Source organism: Dermacentor variabilis, unplaced genomic scaffold (assembly GCF_050947875.1).
Source record: "Dermacentor variabilis isolate Ectoservices unplaced genomic scaffold, ASM5094787v1 scaffold_16, whole genome shotgun sequence".
NCBI classification, from domain to species: Eukaryota; Metazoa; Arthropoda; class Arachnida; order Ixodida; family Ixodidae; genus Dermacentor; species Dermacentor variabilis.
This window is the reverse complement of record NW_027460324.1, coordinates 8,733,957-8,759,767: the sequence shown is the minus strand read 5'-3', so window position 1 is coordinate 8,759,767 and position 25,811 is coordinate 8,733,957. Positions and strand designations below refer to the sequence as shown.

Genomic DNA, 25,811 nt, shown 5'->3' with positions numbered 1-25,811 from the left:
ACCCCACTCTTTTGTATATTGCCTTCGCGCCCTGAAATTATTCATTATCAACAAATAAATGAATAAACAACGATCTTTTGATGATACATGCACGAACTCGGTGTAATTTTTGTGCAAGTAACGTCAAGTGGCTCAGTGGCGCAATCAGTTATGTCAGTTTATTTCTGCCTAGTTTATCGATACTGAATTCATTACAGCCAATTGCGTGTACCGTAGCGAAAGAGCCATGAAAGATCGAAGTAGCTGTTGGTGCGGCAGTCTCAGATGGTTGCTGACGACCTGCTTCTCACCGCTGACTTGCCGGTGAGCGCCCCATTGGCACAATGATGTCATCAAGCCTTTTTGCCATGTAGGCGACGTCGCTCTATTGACTCTTCGCCGAGGTTTCATTCCGGCGGTATGTTGTACGCCGCCGCAATCGTCGGTGAGCCACCGCAAGCTAGGCAAGGAGAGGCACATCAGCTGGAGACGCCGGCAGCACTCTGCTCATCCCCGGCTTTCCTGAGTAACGCCGTCCTGACGTCATAGCCACTCGGATCACTCGGAAACGCTGTGAAACACTCATCCCGCAGTGAACTTTCCCTCCATTGCCTCGCTTCTACCGAGACACTTTCAACAATCTCTGCGCTCCCCGCCTTCTTTGATGGTTAGCTACGGAAAACATGTCACGGTATGGAAAGCGATTCGTCATAAAAATAAGCAAAAAGGGGCCTCCTGTACACACGAACGTTTCATTAGGCTACTGTAAGAGAGTAAAATGTTCTCACTGCCCGTTCGCGTCGGCCGTTGCGTAAATATGACGTCAGGAATAAAATCGGAAGGTATAGATTTTGTTTCTCTTGGTGGCTATGCGTTTTGATCGTGCATCGCTGGAGCTGCATGCACCCGTCCTCGTGCAGGTACACCCGTGGACGCATTGGGCGCGAATGGCAACACGGCGTTGTTCGTGAGCATCACCGACGACGGACCCGTGAGCACCGTCGCGCAGCTGCTGCAGGCCGGCGCAGACCCCAACTTGTGAGTGCGTGCTCGTTTAGCGGAACTGGATGTGCAGCGTAGAAGCCAGGAGATTTTCTAAGCGAAGGAAGGGACGTTGATAGATCTTGTTTTCATGCCATCTTGTACTCTGTGCCGCATTTCGTATGATTTCTTTTTTTTCATATGCGTCCCACATAGCGTCCTATTTCGCGATAGCTGGAGCGTATATTCGTTCACTTTTATGAATGACGGAAAAATAAGTGGCAGCTGTACATAATCCTTACGATATGCGGTCCCCGGACGAACAGAATCATTCGTTAATGTGAGGGCATAGCACTTCACGTTACTGTTCAGTAAATGGTTCGTGGGCTGGTGGTGAACGCTGTTCCGGTGCTGTCGCTCTTACATTATAATGCGAAAGCCTTTCATCTCTGTTTCAAGGTCGCGTCGTGAGGTACAGAAAATCGGAGCGCTCGTGCCACTGCTCGCGCGTCGGCATAGCCATGTCGGGATACCAGGGAATGAAGCAGCACATAGATGCGCGTTCATGGCAGCACACAAAGGTATAACGCAAACAACACTTCCATACAAAGACAGTATCCGAGCTATTCATAAGGCCCTGAGATTAAAGTGGCAACTAGAATGGGACTCATGCACAAATAACAAGTTACACACAATAAAACCCGTGCTTAGAGAATGGAAGTCGTCCTGTCACCAGCAACGCTTCTATGAGGTGATCCTATGTAGACTCCGAATCGGCCATACACACCTGACACACAATTTTCTACTTCAAAACGAAAACCCGCCAACTTGCGAGAAGTGCCATGAACCACTCACCGTAATGCACATTATTATGACATGTCCAAATATTGAAACACAGAGACAAAACCTTTTACAGAATCTCTATAACTTACACATACCTTTACACCCCTCCTCAATACTCGGAGATGAACCGCTAGTGCCTTTCGCTGACTTGTTCAGCTTTCTAGAAGAAACCGGTTTTTTACTCAGACTCTAAAATAACGCAGCTTGCACTGCTTTAACATTTGAATTCTTAATATTTTGTGGCTGGCGCAGCATGGCCTTAGTTGCTTCTGCGCCATTAAACCCGAATTAACTAACTAACTAACATTAAATTTTTTCCACATTGCTTCATCCACATCGCTGCCACAACGATGATTTTAATCATGCCAGAAAACGCACAGATAATTACCATTCAGTTAATTGAGGCACTCGAACACACGACCTCTGGTGGGAGTCAACCCTTGACTTTTGGTGTTGATTAGGGCGAGGTTGATTGAGGCACAGGTAATGAAGGTAGCTTTAAATAACGCACTCAAATCCACGACATTTAATGAGAGAAAAAAAGTAATAAGATGTAACAGAGCATTCGAATGAGAAAGTCAAGAAGTGTAATGGCTGTCTCTCGAGCGGGCACGATTTCGCCTTCACCCTCTTTCGCTTATGCTAAAGTGACTGTTAATTATTTAGAGAAGTAGGCTAGCCACAGATCCAACCATGAGGCGAAGAGATCGCGGAGCGAGGCTTAAATAATGAACAAGAATAAGTAATTATTGAATATGGCGACTCAGTTTTGCGGAAGCCCACAAGATGGAGTAATAGTGGGGAAAGGGGGAAAATTGCCACCCAAGCTGCACGAAGCTACGAGCTTCGTGCTAAGCCTGTACCACCACGCTATTCTTCAGTGAGCAATAAAATGTTCCTTCCGCACAAAATGTCATTGATTAATTCGACAAATTGTTGAGTTTAACACAACAGACACGTAGGACATGAGACATACCATAGTCGAGGACTCCGGGCGATTATGGTTTCATTCTGACGTACTGCAGTATTTCTGAATTCTGCCTCCAGATGCTTGGAAAGCTGGGTAAATGCGCCTATGTACCATTACATTAGAAATAATCGGTACATTTGACGGATGTGGTATTTAAACGTACTTGATGCTTTGTTGATTCTTGCTCATTATATGGTATTTCCTTATACTTCTGTTTTTGTGTTAGCCTGCTTGTATCACTGCAAACGCCATCATGTTTTATACTATTGTAAATGAAGAAGTCTACTTTGTTTCATGATGCATTGTTTTTGTACGGTAAAATATTTTAGGACCTCACAGCTTAGCTCTAGGTCCAGGCGCGCTCGTGACGCGGTGTCGCGACCGATGGGACTTTGGTGCCGCGTCGCTGCTACGGACGCCTCATTTGTCGCTTAATTTGACGCTCAAAATAGAAGTAACTAAAGCAGACGAGAAACGTTTACTGCATTAGGCGTAAGTAACGAACCCAAGAAGGGTGTACGTGAGCACCTCTAGACTCTGGTGAACTCGGCCTTCATGCTCGCGCTGTTCGCGCACGCAGCCACTGCAGCGGCGGTGCCCCTCCGGTGCACGCTGCGTGCCGCCGCGGCTGCCTGCTGCAGCAGCTGCTCGACGGCGGCGGTGACCGGCGGCTGCGCGACGCCGCAGGACTGGGCGCTGGCACACGCCGACCCGCTCTACCGGCGGACGCTGGCGGCCTTCATCGACAACAAGTGAGCGCATGTGTGTGAATGACGACAGTATCTACGCTCTTAGGGGGACACTAACGAGGCCGAATGAAACAGTTCCAACCGGTAAATATGCTTTTAAAATGACTATTTTACTTCGTTTCGCAGTAATTGAGATTGAATATTAGAAGAGAGAATGAGTATCAAAGTTCCGTTTATTGAAATTTGAGCCGGAACCACAGCGCCCGTTCGTCAGTGTGATTCCACGTATATTGAAATATTTTTTTTCGTATTTCAGCCGCTGTGGCGCAGTAATATTTCTGCAGACTTGCAATACCCAATGCTTTGGTCACTTGAATTACCATTCACCTGACCTTCACTGAAGAAAACTAAAGTAGGCACGATCAGACGCCACCGAAATACATGACGTCACGGCTAGCTGTTGCGCAAACTTCACTTTGTTAGCTTTATCGAATTAAACGGAACAGTCCCGAATTTCGAGTAAAAGCACCGTGTCCAGGCTTGCGCCAGTCGACACGGCCTTTGTCTCCGACCTTTGCTGTTCTTTTCTACACAATAATACTAAAATGATTTTCTCCTTATATTGGCTGACAGCTCGTGTGTGCATCCTTCTTTTTTTGTGTTCTGTTCCGTTCTTGTAAACATAAACGCGATTTAATTTTTTCGTGGTTCTTGCTCTGTCCTCGGCCCTAACAGTTCACAGTACTTCTATCTCTATTAGACTTGACTAGAAAACCTTATTGTGGTTCTGCAGGATGTGCTTAGGGCGTAGCAGGCGTCCCCCTCATAGGGAGCGACAGGGAGCAGCTGGCGGCCGCTTAGGCGGGCCTGCTGAACGGCCCATTGCTAGGCGGCGAGCAGCGAGCTTCTGAGGGGCTTCTCCCACTTTCCCGAGCTGGAGTCGGGAAGAGCGTTTCTACACTCCAGAGCACGTGTGCGAGCGTCGCCGTGTCTCCGCGCGAGGGGCACGTGCTGCTGGAGTTACGCGTCGGGATAGAAAACGTGTAATATGGCGGGGTTTGGGTACATGCGCCGTCTTTATAGTAAGCGTAGTGTTAAGTTTCCAGTGTGGTGGCGGAAAGCTGCGGCGCCCCACGCAGGTAGAAGTATTTTGTGATTGCACTGTACGTAGTGAGTGCTTCCCGGTGGTCCTCTAGTTCAAAGAGATGGGGTTGCCCGGGGATGGCGTGGTCGGTAAGCGCGCACGCTGCGTCGTAGGCGAACTCGTTGAGGTTGGGCGGGGTGCCAGGAACCCGAAAAAGATAGGCGCGGGGAACCATTTAACAGCGTGGTGCTTGTGAGTGCTCGGATCTGAGCTATGGAGGATGCGTAACGCCTGGTTGGAGATGACGCCACGTTCGAAGGCTTTGAAGGCCGGTCTGTAGTCGCTATAGATCCTTTTCCGTTTGTCGTCGAGCACGGCTAGCGCTAAGGCTACTTGCTCCGCCACCTCGGGGTCTCGGGTGAGGACCGTGGCGGAGTCGAGTCCGGTGCGTGGATGTGACAGCGCCAAAGACTTACTTTTTGCTGTTGGTGGCGGCGTCCACGAACGTGACGTCGTCCGCTTTGATGTCTATGCGCTGGAGGAGGGCCCGGGCAAGGCGCCTCGCTCTGTTGTGGTAAGGATGTACGTTCCGCGGAGCGATCGCGAAGAGGTCTCGGATCTAGCGGGGAACCACGTCAGCTTTGTTGGATCTTTGGTCGTCGAGAAAAAGCCGAGCTCGTGCAGACTGTGGTGGCCCCGCCTTGGTGGTCGTGAGTCGGACCACCTTCGTTCGCTCCTGAGCCTCGGCGATCTCTTCTAGCGGGCTGTGCACGCCGAGCTCGAGGAGTTTCTCCGTATTCGTATCTATGTTCCAGATCTGCTGCGCATTTTCTGTTGTAAATTATTACATGCAAGAACAAAATATATTTTCAATGTATGTTGTACGTACAGAATGGCGGCTCCCGGCACTGACAGTGTCGCTGCTCGCCAGTAACCTCCCCATCCCACCACCCTGCCTCCACTTCGTTCACTTCAGATTCAAAAGGGGGAACTGTGGGCAAACTGGTCCGACATGTTTAAAAAGGAAAATAACTACGACTTCAGATGGGACTTCAGACGAAGAAGCGAACAGGACGAGCGTAAGTCACCGTGAGCCGAGAGGTTAGTTACTCTGTGAGCCGAGATGTATGTGCTCAGAAGTATGGTACACGTGAAGAAATCATACAGAAATTCTGAGAATTGTCTACAAATGCGTAAGCGTTCTTTGGCTCGGTTGTTACATAGCTCTTTCTTTTGTTTCGCAAATTTCAAGTTCGCCCACTCCCATGTCCCAAGTTGACCGACCCCCAAATTTCAGTTCGTGCACGCCAAACTTAAAGTTGGCCCACCCCTACTATTGCCTTACCCATGCATTCTGTATGGAGCCTTATGTATCCTTATAGGCAACGTGTCTTGCTTATCAGGTTGCGGACACGATTTGCTAACAAGATAACTGGGGGGGGGGGGGGGGGTACTCACCAAAGAACGCATTAAAGCTCAGTGTAGAACACGTGATGAGTGAGTGAGTTAGTGAAAAAACTTTATTTGAGGTCTCGCGAGTCATTCACATTTTCCACGGGACCTATGCAACCATGACGACGTTTACCCTTCTGAATATCGGCTGAGACGACATTTGCCCTTCGAATAGGTCCTTCTTCCTCAACGTCCTTTAAACGTTATTCCTGATAGGCACCTCCATGTCACGTACAGCTTTGTGGAAGACCCCTCTCCCTCGTTAGTTTCGCATGGTGAGACACCGATGCCACACCCACCAGTCATACCTTGAAACAGTAAACTATTGGAATTGTATTATTTACCATTCTATAGTCACCAGTGTTATCCTTAGTATGGGTAACGAATGTGAGCCCGAGCCCCCGTAGCCTTTGGAAAATTACCCGAAGGCATACAGATGGGCTTGCGATAATTACATGCACTTTCGCATATTTACACTCTAGGTTGAAATGTACTTTAGTGATTACACATCTATAAATATCTAGCCGACCCGCCGTTGTTGCTCAGTGGCTATGCTGTTAGGCTGCTGAGAACAAGGTCGTGGGATCGAATCCCGGCCACGGCGGCCGCATTTCGATGGGGGCGAAATGCAAAAACACCCGTGTACTTAGATTTAGGTGCACGTTAAAAAACCCCAGGTGGTCGAAATTTCCGGAGTCCTCCACTACGGCGTGGCTCATAATAAGAAAGTGGTTTCGGCACGTGAAACACCATAATTCAATAAATATCTAGCCCTCTCATTGTTTCAAATACTATGACCACATTGTTTTAGCCTAGCTTTTACAGCAATAATAATGTGAATAATATTCTTTGACGACTTCCACCGTTTAGAGTCTGTCTGTCTGTCTGTCTGTCTGTCTGTCTGTCTGTCTGTCTGTCTGTCTGTCTGTCTGTCTGTCTGTCTGTCTGTCTGTCTGTCTGTCTGTTTGGGAGCCTGTTGACGATATAACAAGCGCCTGAGTTGACATGGACCACAAAATGAAGGGACATCGTCAAGCGCTGACTTTCAAACGGCATTCATTACAACTAAGCATGAGTATATAACCTCCCGCACTTGATCACAACAGCACGGGAGGCTGGAGAGTAGGAAAGATTGTTCCAGTCCCCAAAAAAGGTCCTCCATCGTTGTGCTCTAGTTGTCGTCCCATTTCACTCACCAGTGTTTGTTAAAAACTAATGGAGCATGGTATTTACTCTCAGATCGTAAACTTTTTAGTATCCAATAACCTATTTCATCCTGCTCAACATGGCTTCCGTAAAGGTCTTTCATGTGACACCCAACTAGCTTCATTTCTTCATGATCTAAGCTCTAACCTCGACTTGAACGTACCTGTAATGCGATTTTCTTAGACATTGAAGAGGCATTTGACAAAGTTCCACACCAACGGCTACACTAAAACTTTCCCGTCTCAAGATTAATTCATTTGTACTAGACTGCATACGTAGCTTTCTCACTAACCGACAGCAGTTTGTATTTGATAACACGCAGTCATCTAAACGATCTTCTGTCCTTTCGGGCGTACCACGAGGCACAGTTCTCGGACCACTACTCTTTCTAATTTACATTAATGATCTTCCTACTGTGACTTCTAACATTCGATTGTTCGCAGACGATTGTGTAATTTATCGACGCATAACTGAAACTTCAGATGTGGATTTGCTTCAAAATGACCTAAAACGCATTGAATTATTGTGTAACGAATGGTTGGTGTTTTTAAATACTGAAAAACCTCGCTAGTTTCTTTCCATCGCAGACAGCACCAATCAGGGAAATACACCATATGCGGCGCCGAAATCTCATCCGTAGACTCATATAAACACCTCGGCATAACCTTTTCAACTACCCTAACTTGGTCACATCATGTCATTAACTTAGTCAATGCCGCGAATCGAACCCTCAGTTTTCTCCGCCGGAACCTTAGACTTGCTCCCCCATCAGTAAAATTGTTAGCTTATGCTACATATGTCCGCCCTAAGTTAGAATATGCATGCTCGGTCTGGGATCCTCATCAACATAACCTATTTAATACACTAGAATCGATTCAAAACCGTGCAGCTCGGTTTATCTACTCGGAATATTTTGATCATGCAAGCGTGTCTGAACTAAAAACCCGTGCCTGTCTTACTAATCCCGAATCGCGATGTCTTATTTCTAGACTGTCTTTTTCACAAATTCTATCATTCACTACTCCACATTTCAGCTATATTACCAGCGCATCGTCAGTCCAGCCGCATTAACCACAGCAAAGCCGTGTATCCTCCCCCGGCGCAGACTACCTCTCATCTACGATAATTTTTTTGTGAAAACCGCCAGGGACTGGAAAGGTCTGTCTACCAACGTCACGGCCCACTGCGACACTTATCACTTCAAAGCTGCTCTCGAATCACTGTTCTGTTAAACTAAGCCCATCCCTCATGTAACACCTCATCTCTGGGGCCTTTGAGGTATAATAAATAAATAAATAAATAAATAAATAAATAAATAAATAAATTGTGCAAGTTAAGACCAAGTTAACTAGGCCGGGTCACAGCTGGCTAGCCTCTTACACCGACGCAGTGGACCATGTTGCCTAACACCTTATGCCACTACGTATGCGCTCGAGGTCGTGATGCCATCGTCATCGTAGCATAATCGTCATTACAACTTCTCAATCTGACTTGTCATTGAGTCGTCGTCACCCCTCCTACGCCAATCCAGTGACCCAAGTTTTATAATATGTTGAGGTGTTTGTGGTCGTGATGACGCCATGTTTGTTGCATCATCGTCATTCCGACTTTGCCATCCTATTCTCTTCGTGTCATCGTCGTCATGCTACCGTCGTCGCACATTCGTCATAAAGCCGTCATGCATTCTTTGTCACACCACCATCGTGATGCCTTTGTGGTAATCATATCTTCGTTACTCCAGTTTCGTTATCTGACTCTCGTAATCATATCTTCGTTACTCCAGTTTCGTCATCTGACTCTCGTCATGTCACCGTCGTTATGTCATCCTCGTCACGCAGGCATCGTCATGCTGCTGTCGTCATACACTCGTAATTTCATTGTCTCCACGCCGCTGTCTGCCATCATCGTCATTGTGCCATCATACGGCCCTCATCATGCGCTAATTGTCTTACCATCGTTCTGTTGGCGTCGCGGTTGTTCGAGTGGTGTCAATATAATCTCGTCATACGACTGTCATCATGCCGTTGTCGTCATGCAATTGTCGTTATACGGTTGTCGTCTTGCGGTCACCTTCGTCATTGAACGTAGTGAGGTCATCATACCGTCGCGGTTGTGGCATCGGCATCGCTCCAGCTTCATCATGGGCCTATCGTCATGATGCGTCGTCAAACCATCGTCGTCATAAAAGCCACATATTACATGCGCAGCCGCGACATTGTCGTCACACTCTTGTCACCCCATTGCCTTCGTACCGCTGCCATGCCGTCGTCGTTATGAGTGAGTGAATAAACTTTATTGGGTCCGCTAAAACGCGATAAAACGCGCACCCGGCTAGTCCCAAGACGGCACTGACAGATCATATATCCAGCTTTTCTGGACGCAAGTGTTTAGTTCGCGTGAGTGCCACCACGTGGCGTACTGACCTTAAGCTTTTCAAACTTCCCGCGGTGACGCGTGATGACGACAACAAAACAAAAATAAAATAATTAAAAGCTTTCCCTGCGCATTGAACTTCGCCACAATGCTTGTCCCGCCGGCGTTATCAGTGTTCTTGATAAAGCGTAGCCGCTCGTCGCCTGGAAATTACTCGTGATCCTAAGAGCGTTTAGTCGTGACGAGCAATGGTTGATCTTTTTTCTTCTTGTTATTTTTTTCTTTTTCTTTTGCTTCTACGTAGTAAAGAAGCTAGGCCAACCGTCAGAAGCTCTTCGTGGGAGCCTTTCGTCAGTCGGCACGCATTGTTAACGTCCGAACATCGCACAGCGTTTACTAGAGACGCCGTCGTGGACGGATCTTGATTTTCACCTATCGAATTCGTTAAGGTGCACACAATTATTTCACTAGCGACTTTGCAATGCGCATTCATGGGCTACCGCCGCAGCTGCACATCTAGATGTGCTTAAGTATTAAGACATATACATGGATATGCTGGTTTTTCACCTTGACACAAAAGTCACGACCCAATAATTCAGCAAACTGTCCCTGTGTCGTCGCAGGGTGTGAGATCGGGCTAGTTGGTATTCCATGCTGCAGTGACTAGCGCAAGAGTGGACACGGGACACTAAAGAGGCGACAAGGATAAGCGCAAACTTCCAACTGGGCGCTTGTCCTTCTAGCCTCTTTAGTGTCCCCTGTCCACTCTTGCGCTAGTCACTTCAGTCTGTGTAGTCATCCGTTAGCACGCTATGGGCGAAGCTGCTCGCAATATTACGTCACATTTACTGGCCACCAGGCCAGGTACACCTTTGGATATTACATATACAATACTTGCAGTTAGTTTCCAGAGTAGTCTCCAATGACGGTTATCCACGTGCGTGAAGCAAGAACGCTATTTAAAATTATTGTGCAGTAATATATGCGGGATGTGTATGTTCTCCACATTCTCTACCATGTTACCGTTCCGCCGCAACGTAGACTCGCAGCTATCGAACGCCGTGAAGGCTATCCACATACTCAAAGACCTGGCGCACAACTCCTGACACTTAATTGTATTCAGGAGTTGTGCGACTGCCCAGGATATCCTTAACGAATGTTACATAACACAGTATGAGGTTTTACTTGCCAAAACCACGATTTCATTATAAGGCACGCTGTAGTTGAGGATTCGAGAATAATTTAGACCACTTGGGATTTTTTAACGTGCGCCTAACCCTAAGTGTACGGGTGTTTTCGCATTTCACACCCACTTAAATACGGCTGCCGTGGTTAGGATTCAATCCCGAGACCTCGTGATTAGCAGCCGAACCCAATAAAAGCTAAGCAACTACGGAGGGCAAGGAAAGTTGGCAGTTCGAGGAAGGTGACAGCCGGCACGTGAGACAATTTGTTCCCACCCTCATTGCGCGAGAATCGGTGCCAGCTGTCGAAGAGTGACACCGTAGAATGCACTGTATTCAATGTGGTGGAGTCCGCGTCCAATATTTCAGACCCGAATCATGCTGTAACTACTGACGACCAGGCATCTGGCTAATACGCGCAGTCGCTTGACAGCTGCCGAGCGCTGGCGTCGGCCACAGGACCTATACTTGACCTTTGTTCAACTCTTACCGACATTCTCGCCTTATTTCGCACCATTGCGTTTCAACTGAACTGCTTCAACAGTCAATTTATTTGTGCCAAAATTTGGCCACCCTGTCAACGTTATGGTTTCTTATTTTTAAGTCATCTTTTATGTTTAGACTAATGCTGTCCTGAAATTTTCAGCGGTTTCACCTTTCCCAAAATTCCCGCATTTTTGTCGGCCTCTGTCCATATTTCGGAGGATCTTTATTAGACGTGGAAACCATTGCGTGGCCCCCTGGTCAAGCTGCTCAAAAAGTCATTTTGTATCCCTGAGGTCTTGTGCAAGCTTCTGCCTTCTTGCCGTTCATCAAGCTCCTGATTTCCCTGTCACCTGTATCCCATTTTGACGACTCCAAGCCCACAGAAGTTGGCGACGATGGTCCATGGGATTAAAGCCATTTAAATCAATTCTACTGTAGATACGACAGCCGCTTTTGCTCACTGTGGATGGAAATATTGCGTTAATGAGCGCCATTCTGAAGCATCTAAATTGATAGGCACAAAATTATGCGGATCCCGCGTATGTGCTAATCGATGTAAGCAAAGCTTTCTGTGTTTGTTGTTATGTTAAACGTAATCTCCACAGAGTAGTCAGGCACCCTCTAATGAAATGCTGTGAATGTTTGCGTGATTACGCCCGCCATTGTGATGCAAATAAACATAACTCCAACTCACTTTCTCAGAAATAAACGCTGAATGAAACGCTGACGTCATCCTGAACAAGATCAACAAGCGCCCTAGTGCTCGATCTTACGATGCCCCTATTCGTAAGCTTATATTCGTGATTTGGTTATTTGGGCAGTGGGGGGGGGGGGGGGGGGGGGGCGATGTGCTCTTATACCGTAGAAACATCCCTCGGACGTCTCTGATGTGCTCGTTTTTATTCTCAAGTACCCAATGAAAACTGTCATCGCTGCAACTTCATGATGTCCTGGTGGCAGGCCACCATGGCATGTCGCGCAAGTATGACCACGCTGATTCATTTGGGTTGGCATATACTATTTGGTGCGTTATACTTCGCCACATTCATTTTTCAAACTATACCAGAGCTCTAAAAGGGCGGCCAACTCACTACGTCCCTTTTCTCTCTTTACTTCCGCAAAGTGTGTGTCTATCGCTGTGGTTACCAAATACGCCCAGCGGTAGGCTACCACTCAAGCCTTTCTGTCGGCTGAGCAACTGAAGTCGCAGGCTTCAACACGGCGTCGACGTTCAATATGGCTATCCTCAATTACTTTCCGCGGACTTCGCTCACCGCCGTCTCTTCAATGTCATCTCCTATACTACTCGCTCCTGCTAGACACAACACAAACACGCAACGACCTTAATGAAGTATCAATAACACGCTAGTTGACATGCTGTCGACGTATATTTCCATTGAGCACCGAGATTGGAGCTTGGTCCTGTCTATGGTGACATTATCGGGCTACAGCTTCGCTCAACAACACCGCTCGTTACTCATCACTTTTTTTTTGTCGACAAGAGCATAGCGTATTTCCTCTGAATGTACTTTCGGCTTTAAGTGTGACCTTGCACGCCCGCTTATTCTGTTACGTTGACGGCGACCGTTGTCGTCAGGCTGCCGCCTAATTCTGAGCGTCGCAGTCACCAGAGAGCACAAAAAGCTGTATTCCCAAACAAACCACCGGGATTCGAGCCCATCTCCCAAATGCAGCATTTTGCATTTGGGAGATGGGCAGTCTAACAATTACGCTACCACCTGCCTCCACCAATTTCTGTTTATCTGCCTTCTCACTTCTCGTTTTTGCCGCAGACGCAGGAAGAACGGATGCAGAAACGAAAAAAAAAGTAAAGATTGCTTGAGCCACCAGTGACGCATTACATTAACTTTGGCAGGTCACCCTCATTGGAGCGCATGTAGGCTTGCGGCTTTGTGCAGACTGTGGGTCGCCTTAGCTTTATTGTAAATTTGCTTTCACCAACTCTCTTCCGCTAGAACTTAAACGCCGGACAAAAATTAGACCTACCGTTGAATATTTTTCTTCTTTTCTAGGTTTCAAGCAAAAACGCTCATTTACACAAATAGTGATTTTTTTAAGAATGGGCATAAGGATACTATATTTCAAAATCATGTTTTGTCAATACGGCCCGGCACCACGTATCGACGAAAGGGCATCACAGTGCCGATGCATGCGGCAGGTTATTGAACGAAGAAAACAGGAAACGACTGTTTTTCAGTTCTCGCAACATATTGCACACAGAACACAAGGCGCTCGCCACCATGGCATTTTTTTTGACAACAGCGACACACAATGCCGGACTGATATACTTTCTAAAGGGGTCTCAATTTATTTTTCATCGCAGAACCGCAAGCATAGTTGCCTCGCGCGTATACCGCAGCCACATACTGTAGCTGTGCTCCTTTTCCTCTAACAATATGGCCGCCGGCGGCTTCACGCGCTCCCGTACGTGGCGGATTGGACTGTCACTCCAGAAGTTTAAATGCATAACCTCTTTGCATAGAAACGACGTCATGATTGTTAACATCACTGCTCTCCAGACTGACTTGATGAACTAACTCATTGGTGCGGCAGGGCAGATGGTAATTAACGCAGACAAAACTATACATCTCAAGTTTACTTCCGCTGCTAAGACGATTCCTAATGCTTACACAGTCAATAATACTATCATTGAAACTTCAGCGTCGGTAAAATACCTCGGTGTAAATTTTAGCTCGTATTTATCCTGGAGCACTCATATTGAACTTATTACTACCAAAGACTTAAAAAAACTTGGTCTTCTGAAACGCCGACTACACCAAGCCAACCAGGACACAAAACTGCACACATTCAACATGCTAATCAGGCCTGTGATAGAATACGCGTCCATGATCTGAAACCCTCATTATACCTATCTTGTTAACATGTTGGAATCTATACAAAACAAGGCTGCTCAATTCATCCTTTTCCGTTACTCTCGGTATCAAAGTGTAACAGCACTGAAAATATCGCTCCATCTCTCGCCTCTGGTCATGCGCAGAAAACTCAGCCGTTTATCTTTTTTCCATACTCTCTACCACAGCAACACACCATTCGCAAGTTCACATCTCCCGGTGCCGCACACATGGGCTCGTGTATATCACATGAAGAAGACTAAACCCATTTTCGCTCGGACAGAACAATACAAATACTCACCTTTGGTCCTGGCTATTGAAGAGTGGAATTCGCTTCCTTCTAGCATTGCGGCTATCGCTGGAACATCATCATTTCAAACAGCTCTTTGGTCATACTTAGAGAATTCCACTGTAGAAGGATGTGCGTTTTCTTTTTTCTCTTTTTTTTTCAGTGTGTGCGTGTGAGCCGTAACGTTCCGTGGAATGTTAGATGACATGTTTTGTAACTTCTGAAGGTGCAATTTTTGTTTTGTTTTGTGAGATTTGCTACATGTGCATTTTTTCAGTACCTGTTTTTAGCCATCTTTTCCCCTATTAACTTGTACCTGGCTTATTAACTTGTTTATTCCTGTCTTCAACCGTTTATGTTCTGTGTTGTATATTGTTAAGTTTTCTTTGATGAATCCCCCCCTATGTAATGCCGGCATTCGGCCTTTAGGCTATTGAAATAAAATGAATATTGTTGGCTTGGATATGTTTGGTACGGGGCCCAAGTCGGTACTCTGTCTTCTAACGCGTTCTTTTGTTTTCGTCTCTGTCTTGAAGGGACGCGCACCGTAACATGCTGTAATGGTGCTTGCGTTGAGCGTACCTAAGGTGAGAAACGCGGTTATAAAATGTCTGTTCACTAACTTGTGCAGTAAACCCATGATTATAGTATTGGCGCAATAGTAAGAGTCACGAGTATGGCAACCGTAACCGCAAGCGTCACGTTATGGTCGTAACTTGTCGCGACAGCGTAGTTGAAATCCACTGACCCTGGCACTAAGGAATACGTGGCGAGGTATGGCTGACGAATAATTAATGGCGAAGATTGGTTTTCAGTAAACGTTTGTAACCAAAAACGGCGGGTGCTTATACTACCGCAAAGGACGAATGGTGGGCGGTGACTCCAATCATTTACTCGCCACATCACACATCTATATACACTGGAATTCAACTGGTTTCACCAACTCTTGCTTATGTTCTCTCCCCCCTAAACTGCGACTTCGCCTGCCACCCGGGCTCCAGCTTTTCCTCTTTGTCCCCGCTTCTTTCCCAATCTGCTGAGACGGGCTTCCACTGCTGCTTGCTCTTCTTTTTTCTCAATAAATGAAGGCATTCATTCATGCATTCCTATGTTACCGCAGAAAATAGCGTGTCTTTATCTCCATAACCACCCTTTCTCTCACCTGGACTCTCCAATCGCAAAACAAAGTTGCAGTGTTGCAAATGGCTGGGCGTCACATATACAATTTTCTAGGAATGGCCAGTAGCACGGCGGGCAATTTTCGGTGGGTGACGCGACAGTATATAGAACACCTTCTCTGCCATATCCACGCTCAGTGCTCTGCTTCCTGAGCTACTATTAGCCGCTACTACGAAGTACGAAATGAAAGAAACCTAGCTGGGCTGGTCACGGACAGCTCTTTTTGGATTCGTGATACGTTGATTTAAAATATATTTATTTCTTATATAAGCCTAAATGACAGCGATATAAGCGAGGTCAGTTACGGTAGCTCGTTGGTTTGGACTAACGACGCTCTTCATGCAGCACTTTCGTCTTATGCGTGTTTGCGAACGGGAATGAAAGACAGGAGGGTAACACGCCTTCCTGAAATGAAACATTCGGAACAACTCTTTCTTTGACGGTTAGATATATGTCGAGGGCCCCCGATACGAACCACCTGCAAGTCTGTATCAGCTTGCAAAGAGGAACTCAGATTAAACATTGTCAAGAAGATAGACTTTTAATTATCATAAGGATATCTTTATTGAAATTCCTTACCATGAGGTGAAAGCCCACTAATAAGCATTTAAATTTTCTGTGTTATCAAAACATCCTGTTAATAAAAGGTTGCTGTGCTTTACAGCCTCCAAATGAGGTTATCAAAAATAAATTGGTGCGGTAAATGTGTAAACGCAGACGCAAGAAAAGGCCTAGTCCGTTTCCCAGTATTCACTCAATGAAGATGGAGCGCCTCTATACTCTCACATTGTAGGGATGTCAAGAACAAAACACTTCCAAAAGAATGGCCGTGGCTTAGCTAAGGTTAAGCCCAGGATGCGAAGCATACTAGCCTTTATTTTAGTTGTTGAACCACTGTTTAGCCTAGTGAACTGCTGTTGCTTGGCTATATTTGGTTCGGCTAGACGAAGAAACAACTCATGCGTTACTCTGCTTCGCCTTCAAGAGTGGAACGCGACAGGGTTCCCGTCGACCCGCCAAGGGGTGTGACAATGGGCTACGGCGCAGCGACTACGCGCCCCGCATTGGACGCGGTGAGCGTCGAGCAACGCAGCGTTCGGCGGGGCAACGAAATGTGCGCCTGAGCAAGCGACGCACGCCTGAGCCTTAGAAACAGCTCGTTTCTAAGGCAACACCGCATTCACTAGATGCGCTTTTGTACCGCTTTGAAGCATCGTACTCGTGGCTCAGTGGTAGCGTCTCCGTCTCACACTCCGCAGACCCTGGTTCGATTCCCGCCCAGCCCATCTTGCAAGAGTTGAGCCAAAGCCACCTAGAAACAAGCGCAGCTGCTTATATATCGCCGCGACGCCGCGAGCGACGGCGCGAGTTGGAGCCCCGTTTCTCCACTGTCGTGACGTCACGGTGTCACGTGGTATGGCATGGGGTCACTAAAGGTCATTGAAGGCGACACCGCCGCGCCTGAGGAGCTGGGTTGAGCTCTAGTAATATGCTTCGCATAAAAGAGTGAGTCACGAATATAACTCATTATAAGGTGAGCTTGCGCTGGAAAAAAAAAAAACGCTCAAAGCGAAACGATGGCTGCGCGCAAAGTGCTTCCTCTGATTCCGATCTACGGATCAAGGCGTCAGTTCGTCAGATTGAAATGTTCGTACACTGCAGCGCAATCGCGGGTCCTCAAATGTGATGGAAAATGTACGCCAGTATTCGCTTCACGTGTGCAATCTGATAAGATAACGCTCTTTCGCTATTGAATCCGTGACAACATACTGGATATTAGAAACACATGCAGGCGCATCTTGAGCTAACTGATAACTTTGAAACTGTGGTTAGACGCTAAAGAAAGCCCCTCCCCCCCAAAAAAAGAAAAATAACACAGTTGCTTTCAATATTAGCTGAAAAATAGTGCTTGTGGTTTAAGAAGGGCCTCCAACACTGCACAGCGGTGCCGACATACAGGAAATTCAAGCGCGAACCACTTTCCAATTACTGGTATTTATCAAACCAGCGTATCGTGGTTCAATGTAGCCCACTAGTCCAGGGGCCAGTTCCTCCACGGGTACTGTGTCGGAGCTCATATTTCATGTCAGCATTAATTGTCACAAAATCACAGTATTTTTTCTTTAGATCTTATCATTAGACAGCTAAAATACATCCAGCGAAATCCTCATCTTAATATTTCAGTACTTTTCGTTCTAACGTGCATATCCGTGCTGATCCATATGTTACAAAGTACTGAAAATGTACCCAATGCTTTCCTCCAGGCAGCTGTTGTTATTCATTATGATGCCAGAAAACAGAGCCTGATGCCACCAACACCCAGAAACCTAATCGGGAGCGCCCACAATGTTCTCGCACACCTTGTGGGATGTACCGTAGCGCTAAGGTGCTTTTTGTATAATGTATGAGAATCGGTTGTAAAGGCAGTCGTGCAAGTTTGGGCACATGTGCTTAAGCTCATGAAGTTGATTTGTGCCAAGATAACCTGTCCAAGCTTTCACACTTACTTTATAAAAAGTCTACAGCACCATCAATATGCCGGCTGCTTTTAACTGCACGAAACAAAACTATTGAAACGATACAAACAATGTTAACATCATTTTATCATTCGAGTGTTCAGATTCGTAATCTCTAGATGCGGAGTAAGTTGAGAAGTTGTTTGCGCAATTAACAAAGCTACGTTAATTAATTTTTCAGTAATGGTTCTTACGTGGCTAAAGAAAATGAGCAATTTGGAGCCCGTCCTCGAGATTATGCAGCCAAGCGAAAAACTTTCGACTAAACATGCTTCTGTAAGAGCCATGCGAAGAAATATTTTCCAAGTAAACACTCTTGGAAGGCGTAACTGACGCAGAAAAGGAACATATGTAAAGCCACAGAAAGAACAGCAGTTCACGACGGGACAGAAAGGAGGAACCCACACACAAACTGTGCCAACAACTTCAAGCGCTGTTCTTTATGTGATAATGAAGCAACTAGACCGTCAGTCATTCCTTCCAAACCTGTAAAGTCAACCTGACCACATCTAGCCTTTTGGGATGCTGTCATCAAGAGTATGGCTCCGCGAACATGTTCCCCGTGGCCTTATAGTGGCGTTCCATCTTTATTCGGGCTGTTTTCTCGAAGGCAAGCAGTTTAAAGTTTTGGTGTCAATGCGGCAGTGTACGTGTGCCGCCGAAAGCTTGCTTGGTCGCAGAAGCGATGCAGGACGGAATGATGGTGCAGATTAAGCGCGTCGCTGGCATCAAGACAATGCGCGACCGCCAAGGGAAGGCAGATAACGAAAGTGAACAGCTTGGTAGCTGCTCACGGAGCCGTGCCGATAGTGACGGCGCCATCATGACGAAATCTGAGACGGCGATATTGATGGCTGCAGCGTTTTGTTTCTTTTATTCTTTTTTTTTACAGCGAAGTCTTTAAGCGGAAGCTCCGACTCGGCCTATTCAAATAGATGTAAAACGCCGAAACGTTTTTCTTAGATAACCCCTGGACCGATTTTAATGAAATTTGTTGGATTCGGGAGAGAAAGGTAAATTCTAGTGACTATCGGAAGCGAAATTTCTATTTAGGGCCTGAATTTAGGCAAAAGATATTCAATAATTCGAAAGTGCGAAAAGTACACAAGCACGAAGTTTACATATTATTAACTCCATATCAAGAACTGAGATCGCGGTTCTGTAAACAGCATCCATTAGACAATTCAAAGCGGACAAATTCAATATGCCGATTTATATCTTACGTGAAGTCTTTACGTTGTGAACAAGGGTTATGGAAAAGCTGTATTTCCATATTACTAAATTTTTTGAGATTCAAGCGTAATATATCAATTTTGTCTGCTTTGGATGTGCTGTTAGATGCAATGTACATAATTTTGATATTAGTTTTCATTGCCGAAACAGAGTTGTAAACTTGATGGTTTCGTTTTCTTAAAATTTGCGATTTTTGACAATTTTGAATAAACAAATGATGACCTAAATCAAGAATTTGAAACCAACAGACACTAGATTTTAAGTTTTTGTTTTAAATGCAACAAACCTTGTCAAATTATATGCTGTGGCTGTCTGGAAAAACGAATTCTCCTTTTACATTTATTTAGATAGGACCACCACAGCTAAAGCTTCTTCTTAAGGCCTACTTACCCCACTATCGCGTCCGCGTGTAGAGCAAAATCCCGAAGATAGCGTAATACCGGCCCGACCCGCAGTGGTGGTGAAGCATGCGTTTAGCGTTCCCCATACGTGGGCTGATCCCGAATGTAACGCCATGCCGGGGAGACCCGCGGCGGAGATGAAGCAGGGGTTAAGCACTCCCCATACGTCGGCCGATCCCGAATACAGTGCAATGCGGGGCTGACATACGGTGGAGGTGCAGTTCGCCATTAAGGGGCCCACATACACAGCTTTGCAGGTCATGTTTCTTCACAGAGTGGAAGGGCATTGAGATTTTTTGGTTATCCGCGTTTATCCTGCATGCGTCTGCGTTGAAAACAAGAAGCAGGTATGCCTGGAAAATCTAAGGTGGTCGAAGCAGGTGGTAGCAGAGAAGTTAGCGTACCAGCCCCTGCACGTACTTATATCTGCATTGACATGAGTTCGTGGTAGTGATAGCGACCAAAGCTCTGCTTTTTCTGCGTACTCTAGTCATTGTGAAACTAAGGATGTGGTTAGCATGCCCAGCCACTGAATGCAAATTGCAGCAGTTACGAGTGGTGGAATCCCGCTGGGGCTGATTGTGAAGAAAGCTTCCTTTCTCTGTCCACTCTCGCGATGGTAAAGCTAAAAATGCGGAGGAGGCCTGACGGACACAACGTTGATCGTCACCATAACAGAATGGATGGACGACCTGCGGAAAGGACAAGACACACCAAGTTTTAGCACTTAACTTGTCCTACAGTAAAGCGCTACAATGGCTAGTATGCCCTCATGGGAATGGTAGACCGAACTGCTTCTCACTGCTAACACTGGACTGATACTAAGAAAATACTCCGTCCGCAGGCACCACGCTACACTGAAATTAGCAAAAGAATGTCAATTTTTAAACTGATATTGCCAATTATCTGGTGTCCTTCTTGTGTGTGTGGAGGGCATAAAGATTCTGGCAATGAAATGGTAGTATCTTCGTTTTTTCCTGCAGTTGCACACAAACAAAATTCTTTGAAGTGATCGGACAGTGATCTACCGGCGGAGAAGACCAACCCTCAAATTAAATATAATTGTTGGTTTCAGATTTTCCAATGTAATTTGCGCTTAGCTACCATCTGTTATATTTTTCTTTTTGTGCTCTTATAAAGAAGAAAACTCCAGATTACTGCAATATCAACAACCGTACACAAAATAGACTGGCTTTGAAGCTCTGACCACGCACCGCACTTTTGTACATTTAGCACATGTAGTATTGTGGCAACACGCTTGAGCAAAATGATTAGGTTTTTGGTCAAAGCACTGTGACAGTCGGGAAAAACTCGTTGTCATGCCTGGTCGAAACAGTACCATCTGAAATCTTATTTACTTATATTCATTTTTGAAAAATCACTATAACCGTTTATACACTTGCTTCGTATGAGTTATAGACTAGCTTGCCTCGTCAGTCTCAAAAATGTATTCTCCTTTCGGGAGACGGCCTTCGTGAAAAACGACGCAACATGACAGTAAAACATCCAGCAAGGTTCTATCCAATGATTGGCGAAATTGTGCACTCAGGGCGTGTCGACTAGCGTGCGAGTGAAAGTTGAATTATGAACGTTGTAAACTTGTGTTGCCTCTAGCACGAGCGAGTAGTGTTAGCGATGACATTGGTGTGAAAATGGTCAACTCGGTCTGCGATTTGTTCTTGTGATCTCCACATTGAACGTCGCAGCTGTCACGATGAGAGTACTTCTGTGACATTATTAGCCCAGTGGGCTGGGAAGGCTCGAGTGGTAGCTCACCTTGAGGAGTAACCCTTATTAAATAACATTTATTAATATACGTACTTTGCGATGATGAAAAAGATGCAGAAACACCACGGGTGTTGTCTAACTATTCGTACACAGGCCCCCAAATTTCAATTGGCCCACCCCCAAACATTAAGTAGGCCCACGCCCAAATTTCAAGTTGGCACACCCTCAAATTTATATTGACCCACCCCCAAATTTAAAGTCGGCCACGCCCGATTTTCTTTTCACCCAGCCTTAAACTTGGAGTTGGCCCAATCCCCAGTTTCATTTGGGCCACCCCTAATTTTCAAGTTGGTCCACCGACGAAATTCCATAAATCGTCCCCCAAATTTCCAGTTGACGCACCCCTAAATTTAGGTTGGCCCACTCCAATATCGCCCCCAAGTTCAGATTGGCCGACCCCGAGATTGCCCCCACATTTAGGTAGGACCAACCCCATATCACCCCCAAATACAGATTGGCCCGCCTCCACAACACCACCAAATTTATATTGGCCCACTCCAATACCACCTGCAAATCGAGGTTGACCCACCACCATATCAGCCCCAAACTAACGCGGGCCCACCCCTCGATCACCTCAAATTTAGGATGGCCCACCGCAAATCATCCCCCAATATAGGCTAGTCCACCCATCACCCACCCCCAATTCAGCTTGGCCCAGCCAAACATCACTCCCATGGTTAGGTTAGCCCGTCCCCATGTTATCCCCAAATCCAGGTTGGCCCACCCCCATATCAGCCCCAAACTTAGCCTGGCCCACCCCTCTATCACCTCACATTTAGGATGGCCCACCGCAAATCACTCCCAAATTTAGGTTAGCCCCCCCTACCCCCCCGATTCAGCTTGGCCCAACCCCATATCTCGCCCATGGTTAGGGTGGCCCACCCCCCATATCAGCCTCAAATTTAGGTTCTCCCACCCCCATATCATCCCCAATCCAGGCTGGCCCACCCCCCATATTCCCCCAAACTTAGGCTTACCCACCGCTATATCACCTCAAATTTAGGTTGGGCCACCCCCATATCAGCTTCAAATTCAGCTTGGCTCACTACCATTTCACCCTAAATTTAGGTAGGGCCACTCCCATATCACTACCAAATTCAGCTTGACCCATCTCTGTATCACGCCCAAATTTATGCTGATGCCACTTCCAATTTCAAGTTGGCCACCCCAAGCCTTTTTATGAAGACCCATATATTTATATGGGAAATGCGTCAAGCTTTTGGCGTTACAGACACGATTTTGCACGATTTTGCTACCAAACTGCTGGGGTACTCGCCAAAGAATGCTGCGCATTAAAAGCAAATGCACCGAACGTAGGACACTATATGTTGATCCAAAATGCTGAGGGCTAGCCAAGCTAGCTTCTCTGTAGAGCGAGCGGGGCAGACACAGCACGGGACATTTATTCAAATGATTTTTTACAGCCACACCTACGGATTGATACCACTTGGCTGTAGGGAACACATTAACAGTAGCTATTAATCCAGACGCTGCACATCTTTTCCTAGTTGGTGCATTTCTTATTGGATGAATCTTTCGAAATAATTAACGTTCGGGCAGCGACTCAGCCTAGCAGACCCTTTGTTCCACACGAATGTTGCATAGGAATGGCACTGGCCACCGGGTGGCATTGTGGCACAGGTGGACGTGATTCGCTCGGAGTGTGTGCCATTAAGGACAGCCGAAAGTCGAAGAAAACGGACCTTCCAGAAGAACGCAATAAGAATAGCTATTTTGTTCTCCCAGGTTCCACGCTAGAAAGCACGAAAGTTTTTTTTTCAGAACACAAAGCCATGCGCAAGCTTCTAGTTATGATATCCAATGAAACAAATTTTCATAAAAGCGATGACTTAACAAAAGAACACGATACTGCTACGTTTTATGAAGGAAAAATAGAAAGCATAATATTTCAAGAGCACCACTGGTAAACCAGAACCGAAAGTAAATCTTGAGTTTTGTGATTCTGCCATCTAGTGAGAGACTACAAAACTAGGTCCTATGCGGTTTAAAAAAAACTGCGAAGCGGGAATAAAGGTGCTCGCTATTGAACCACTCGGCGACGGTTACCGAGGCTTCGCCAGGCGGTACGCTCATATTTTTATACATACCACGTCAATTTTCGCGACAGTGTTACAAAAATCGCTTTCAGGAACAGTCTTGCGCCATATGTGGAGAGTCGAGATAGGCATCAATCGAAAGCTGAGTCTCCGGACTACATACGCTGCACTGCGTATTACGATAGACAGGCTAGTTTTATTACAGTCATCGTTCTTGCCTCAAAAATGGAGCACAAATTTTCGTCGTTTCCATAGGCTTCCATTGCTAAAACTTTAACCGCTGTGGGAACAAAATTCTTACGTGCCATAGAGTGATCACTGCATTTGGCTCGTGTGGATTGTCTTCCAGAACACGTGTGTCACCTGCCTTTTTCAATAATCGGCCTGCAGCTTTTGTTATTCGCGAAAAACCCGCTCGTTCCATTGAAAACGCGCTAGCTTCGTGCCGGGGCCGCTTGGGGCGCTAGTTGGTACGTGTCCGGAAAAGCTGGATATAGGCTAGTCTGCCTGCCCGATCGCGGGCTCGCTGGGCGTCGTTATGCATTTTTTGTGATACCGTCGTCGCGATTCCGCCGCAGTCATTTTATCGTCATCATTCTAGCATCGATGTCTAACTCTCGTCACACCATCGTCGTCACGCCAATGTCATCGCACAGTCGTCGTGATACTATTGTAGTTATGACAGCGTCGTCACGCTGTTGTTGAACCATTGTCAAACCTTCCCTGATGTCCTCCCGTTGTCGTCATTTCGTGGTCGTTAAACCGGCTTGGTCGATCCAACGACGTCAGTTTTATTAGTAATTTTATCGTAATCGTGATATCTTCATTTAGGCATAATTATGCTACCGCTGTCATGCCATCGTCGTCAAACAGTTGTTATGAATACGTTGTCATACTATCTCGGCCATGCCATCGTCGTGATTGCAGGTCCGTCATGGGCTTTTCTTCAAACAATTGTCATCGTGCCATCGTCCTCATACATTCATCGTCAACCCATAGTCCTTACGTCGGTGGCACGCTCTCGCCATTATAGCACTGTCATAATTTCAGAATCTTCAACTCATTGTCCTCGTGCTGTCGTCATCATACCGCCTTTGTCGTTGCATATTGGTGGCTCCTTCATTATTTTGTAGGCGTCATGAAGTCGTCATCTGTCTGTCTGTCTGTCTGTCTGTCTGTATTGGAAGGTAGACCCAGTGGGTGCAGCTGTCTACTAGCTTAGGCCACAAAGTTTGTCTTCGTGCTCATGTTACCGGTGTGGTCGTTCCGTCGTTATCATTCCAGCTTCGCAACCTGACTCTCATCATTTCTCCGTCGCGCGTCTTTTACGGCGACCCAGTGCCCAAGTTCTCCAATCACTTGGGCCACCCTAGGTATGTGGTAGTCGTCATGATCCCGTCATATTCATTGCCTTGTGGTGTTTCCAGCTCTGTTGTCCGACTCTTGTCATGCCATCATTGTCAGGTCATATTCGTCGTGCAGTCGTCATGCATTCGTTGTCCCCGCCCTCACGTTCATAACATCGTCGCAACTCCAGCTTCGTTATCCGACTGTCGTCATGCCATCGTCCTTATGCCATTGTCACACAGGCGTCTATCACCGTCAGTCACCATCGTCGTCCTACAGTCGACATTACGCCAATGTCGTCATATACTCGACATCATACCATTTCTCTCATGCGGTTGCCGTGCAGTCGTGATGCATAGGCTGTCATATGGTCGTCACGATCCGTCGCGGCGTTTCATTGTCGCCATTCCAACTTTGTCAATCAATTCTCATCCCGCCATCGTCTTCACGCCATTGTCGTCAGACAGTGTTCGTCATACCATTGTCGGCATGCCATCGTCGACATCACACGTAGTATTACCGTGGAGGCGATGTCGACGCAGTCATTCCATTGTCACCCTAACCTCGTAATCCGATTCTCGTAAAGCCGTCGTCGTCACGTCATTGTTCTGCTTTCGTCGCACGTACGCGTACGCGTGTTCTGCACGTACTGCTTTCGTCGTTCCATTATCTTCTATAGTAATCATGCTGTCATCTCCAAATTGTGCCGGCATTGTGACGTCATTGTCGTCATTGCGTTGTTATCAGATTGTCGCTATCATGCATCATACGCTGTTTGACTGTCGTTTTGCTGTCGTGGTCTTACCATGTCACCACTCCGGCTTGGTCATCTGACACTGGTCATGATGTCGTCGTCGCGCTGTGGTTGTCACTCTACCTTC

The 25,811-nt window shown here is 46.5% G+C and overlaps 1 protein-coding gene across 1 annotated transcript in view; it reads left to right on the top strand.

Annotated features, from left to right (window-relative positions):
- The first annotated feature begins 3,328 nt into the window (after nt 1–3,328).
- LOC142568104 (inactive serine/threonine-protein kinase TEX14-like) overlaps nt 3,329–25,811 on the top strand; it is a 254,356-nt gene continuing 231,873 nt past the window's right edge. The window contains exon 1 of the mRNA XM_075678187.1: nt 3,329–3,525. Within this exon, the coding sequence (XP_075534302.1) occupies nt 3,329–3,525 (197 nt within the window). The remainder of the gene's footprint in view (nt 3,526–25,811) is intronic.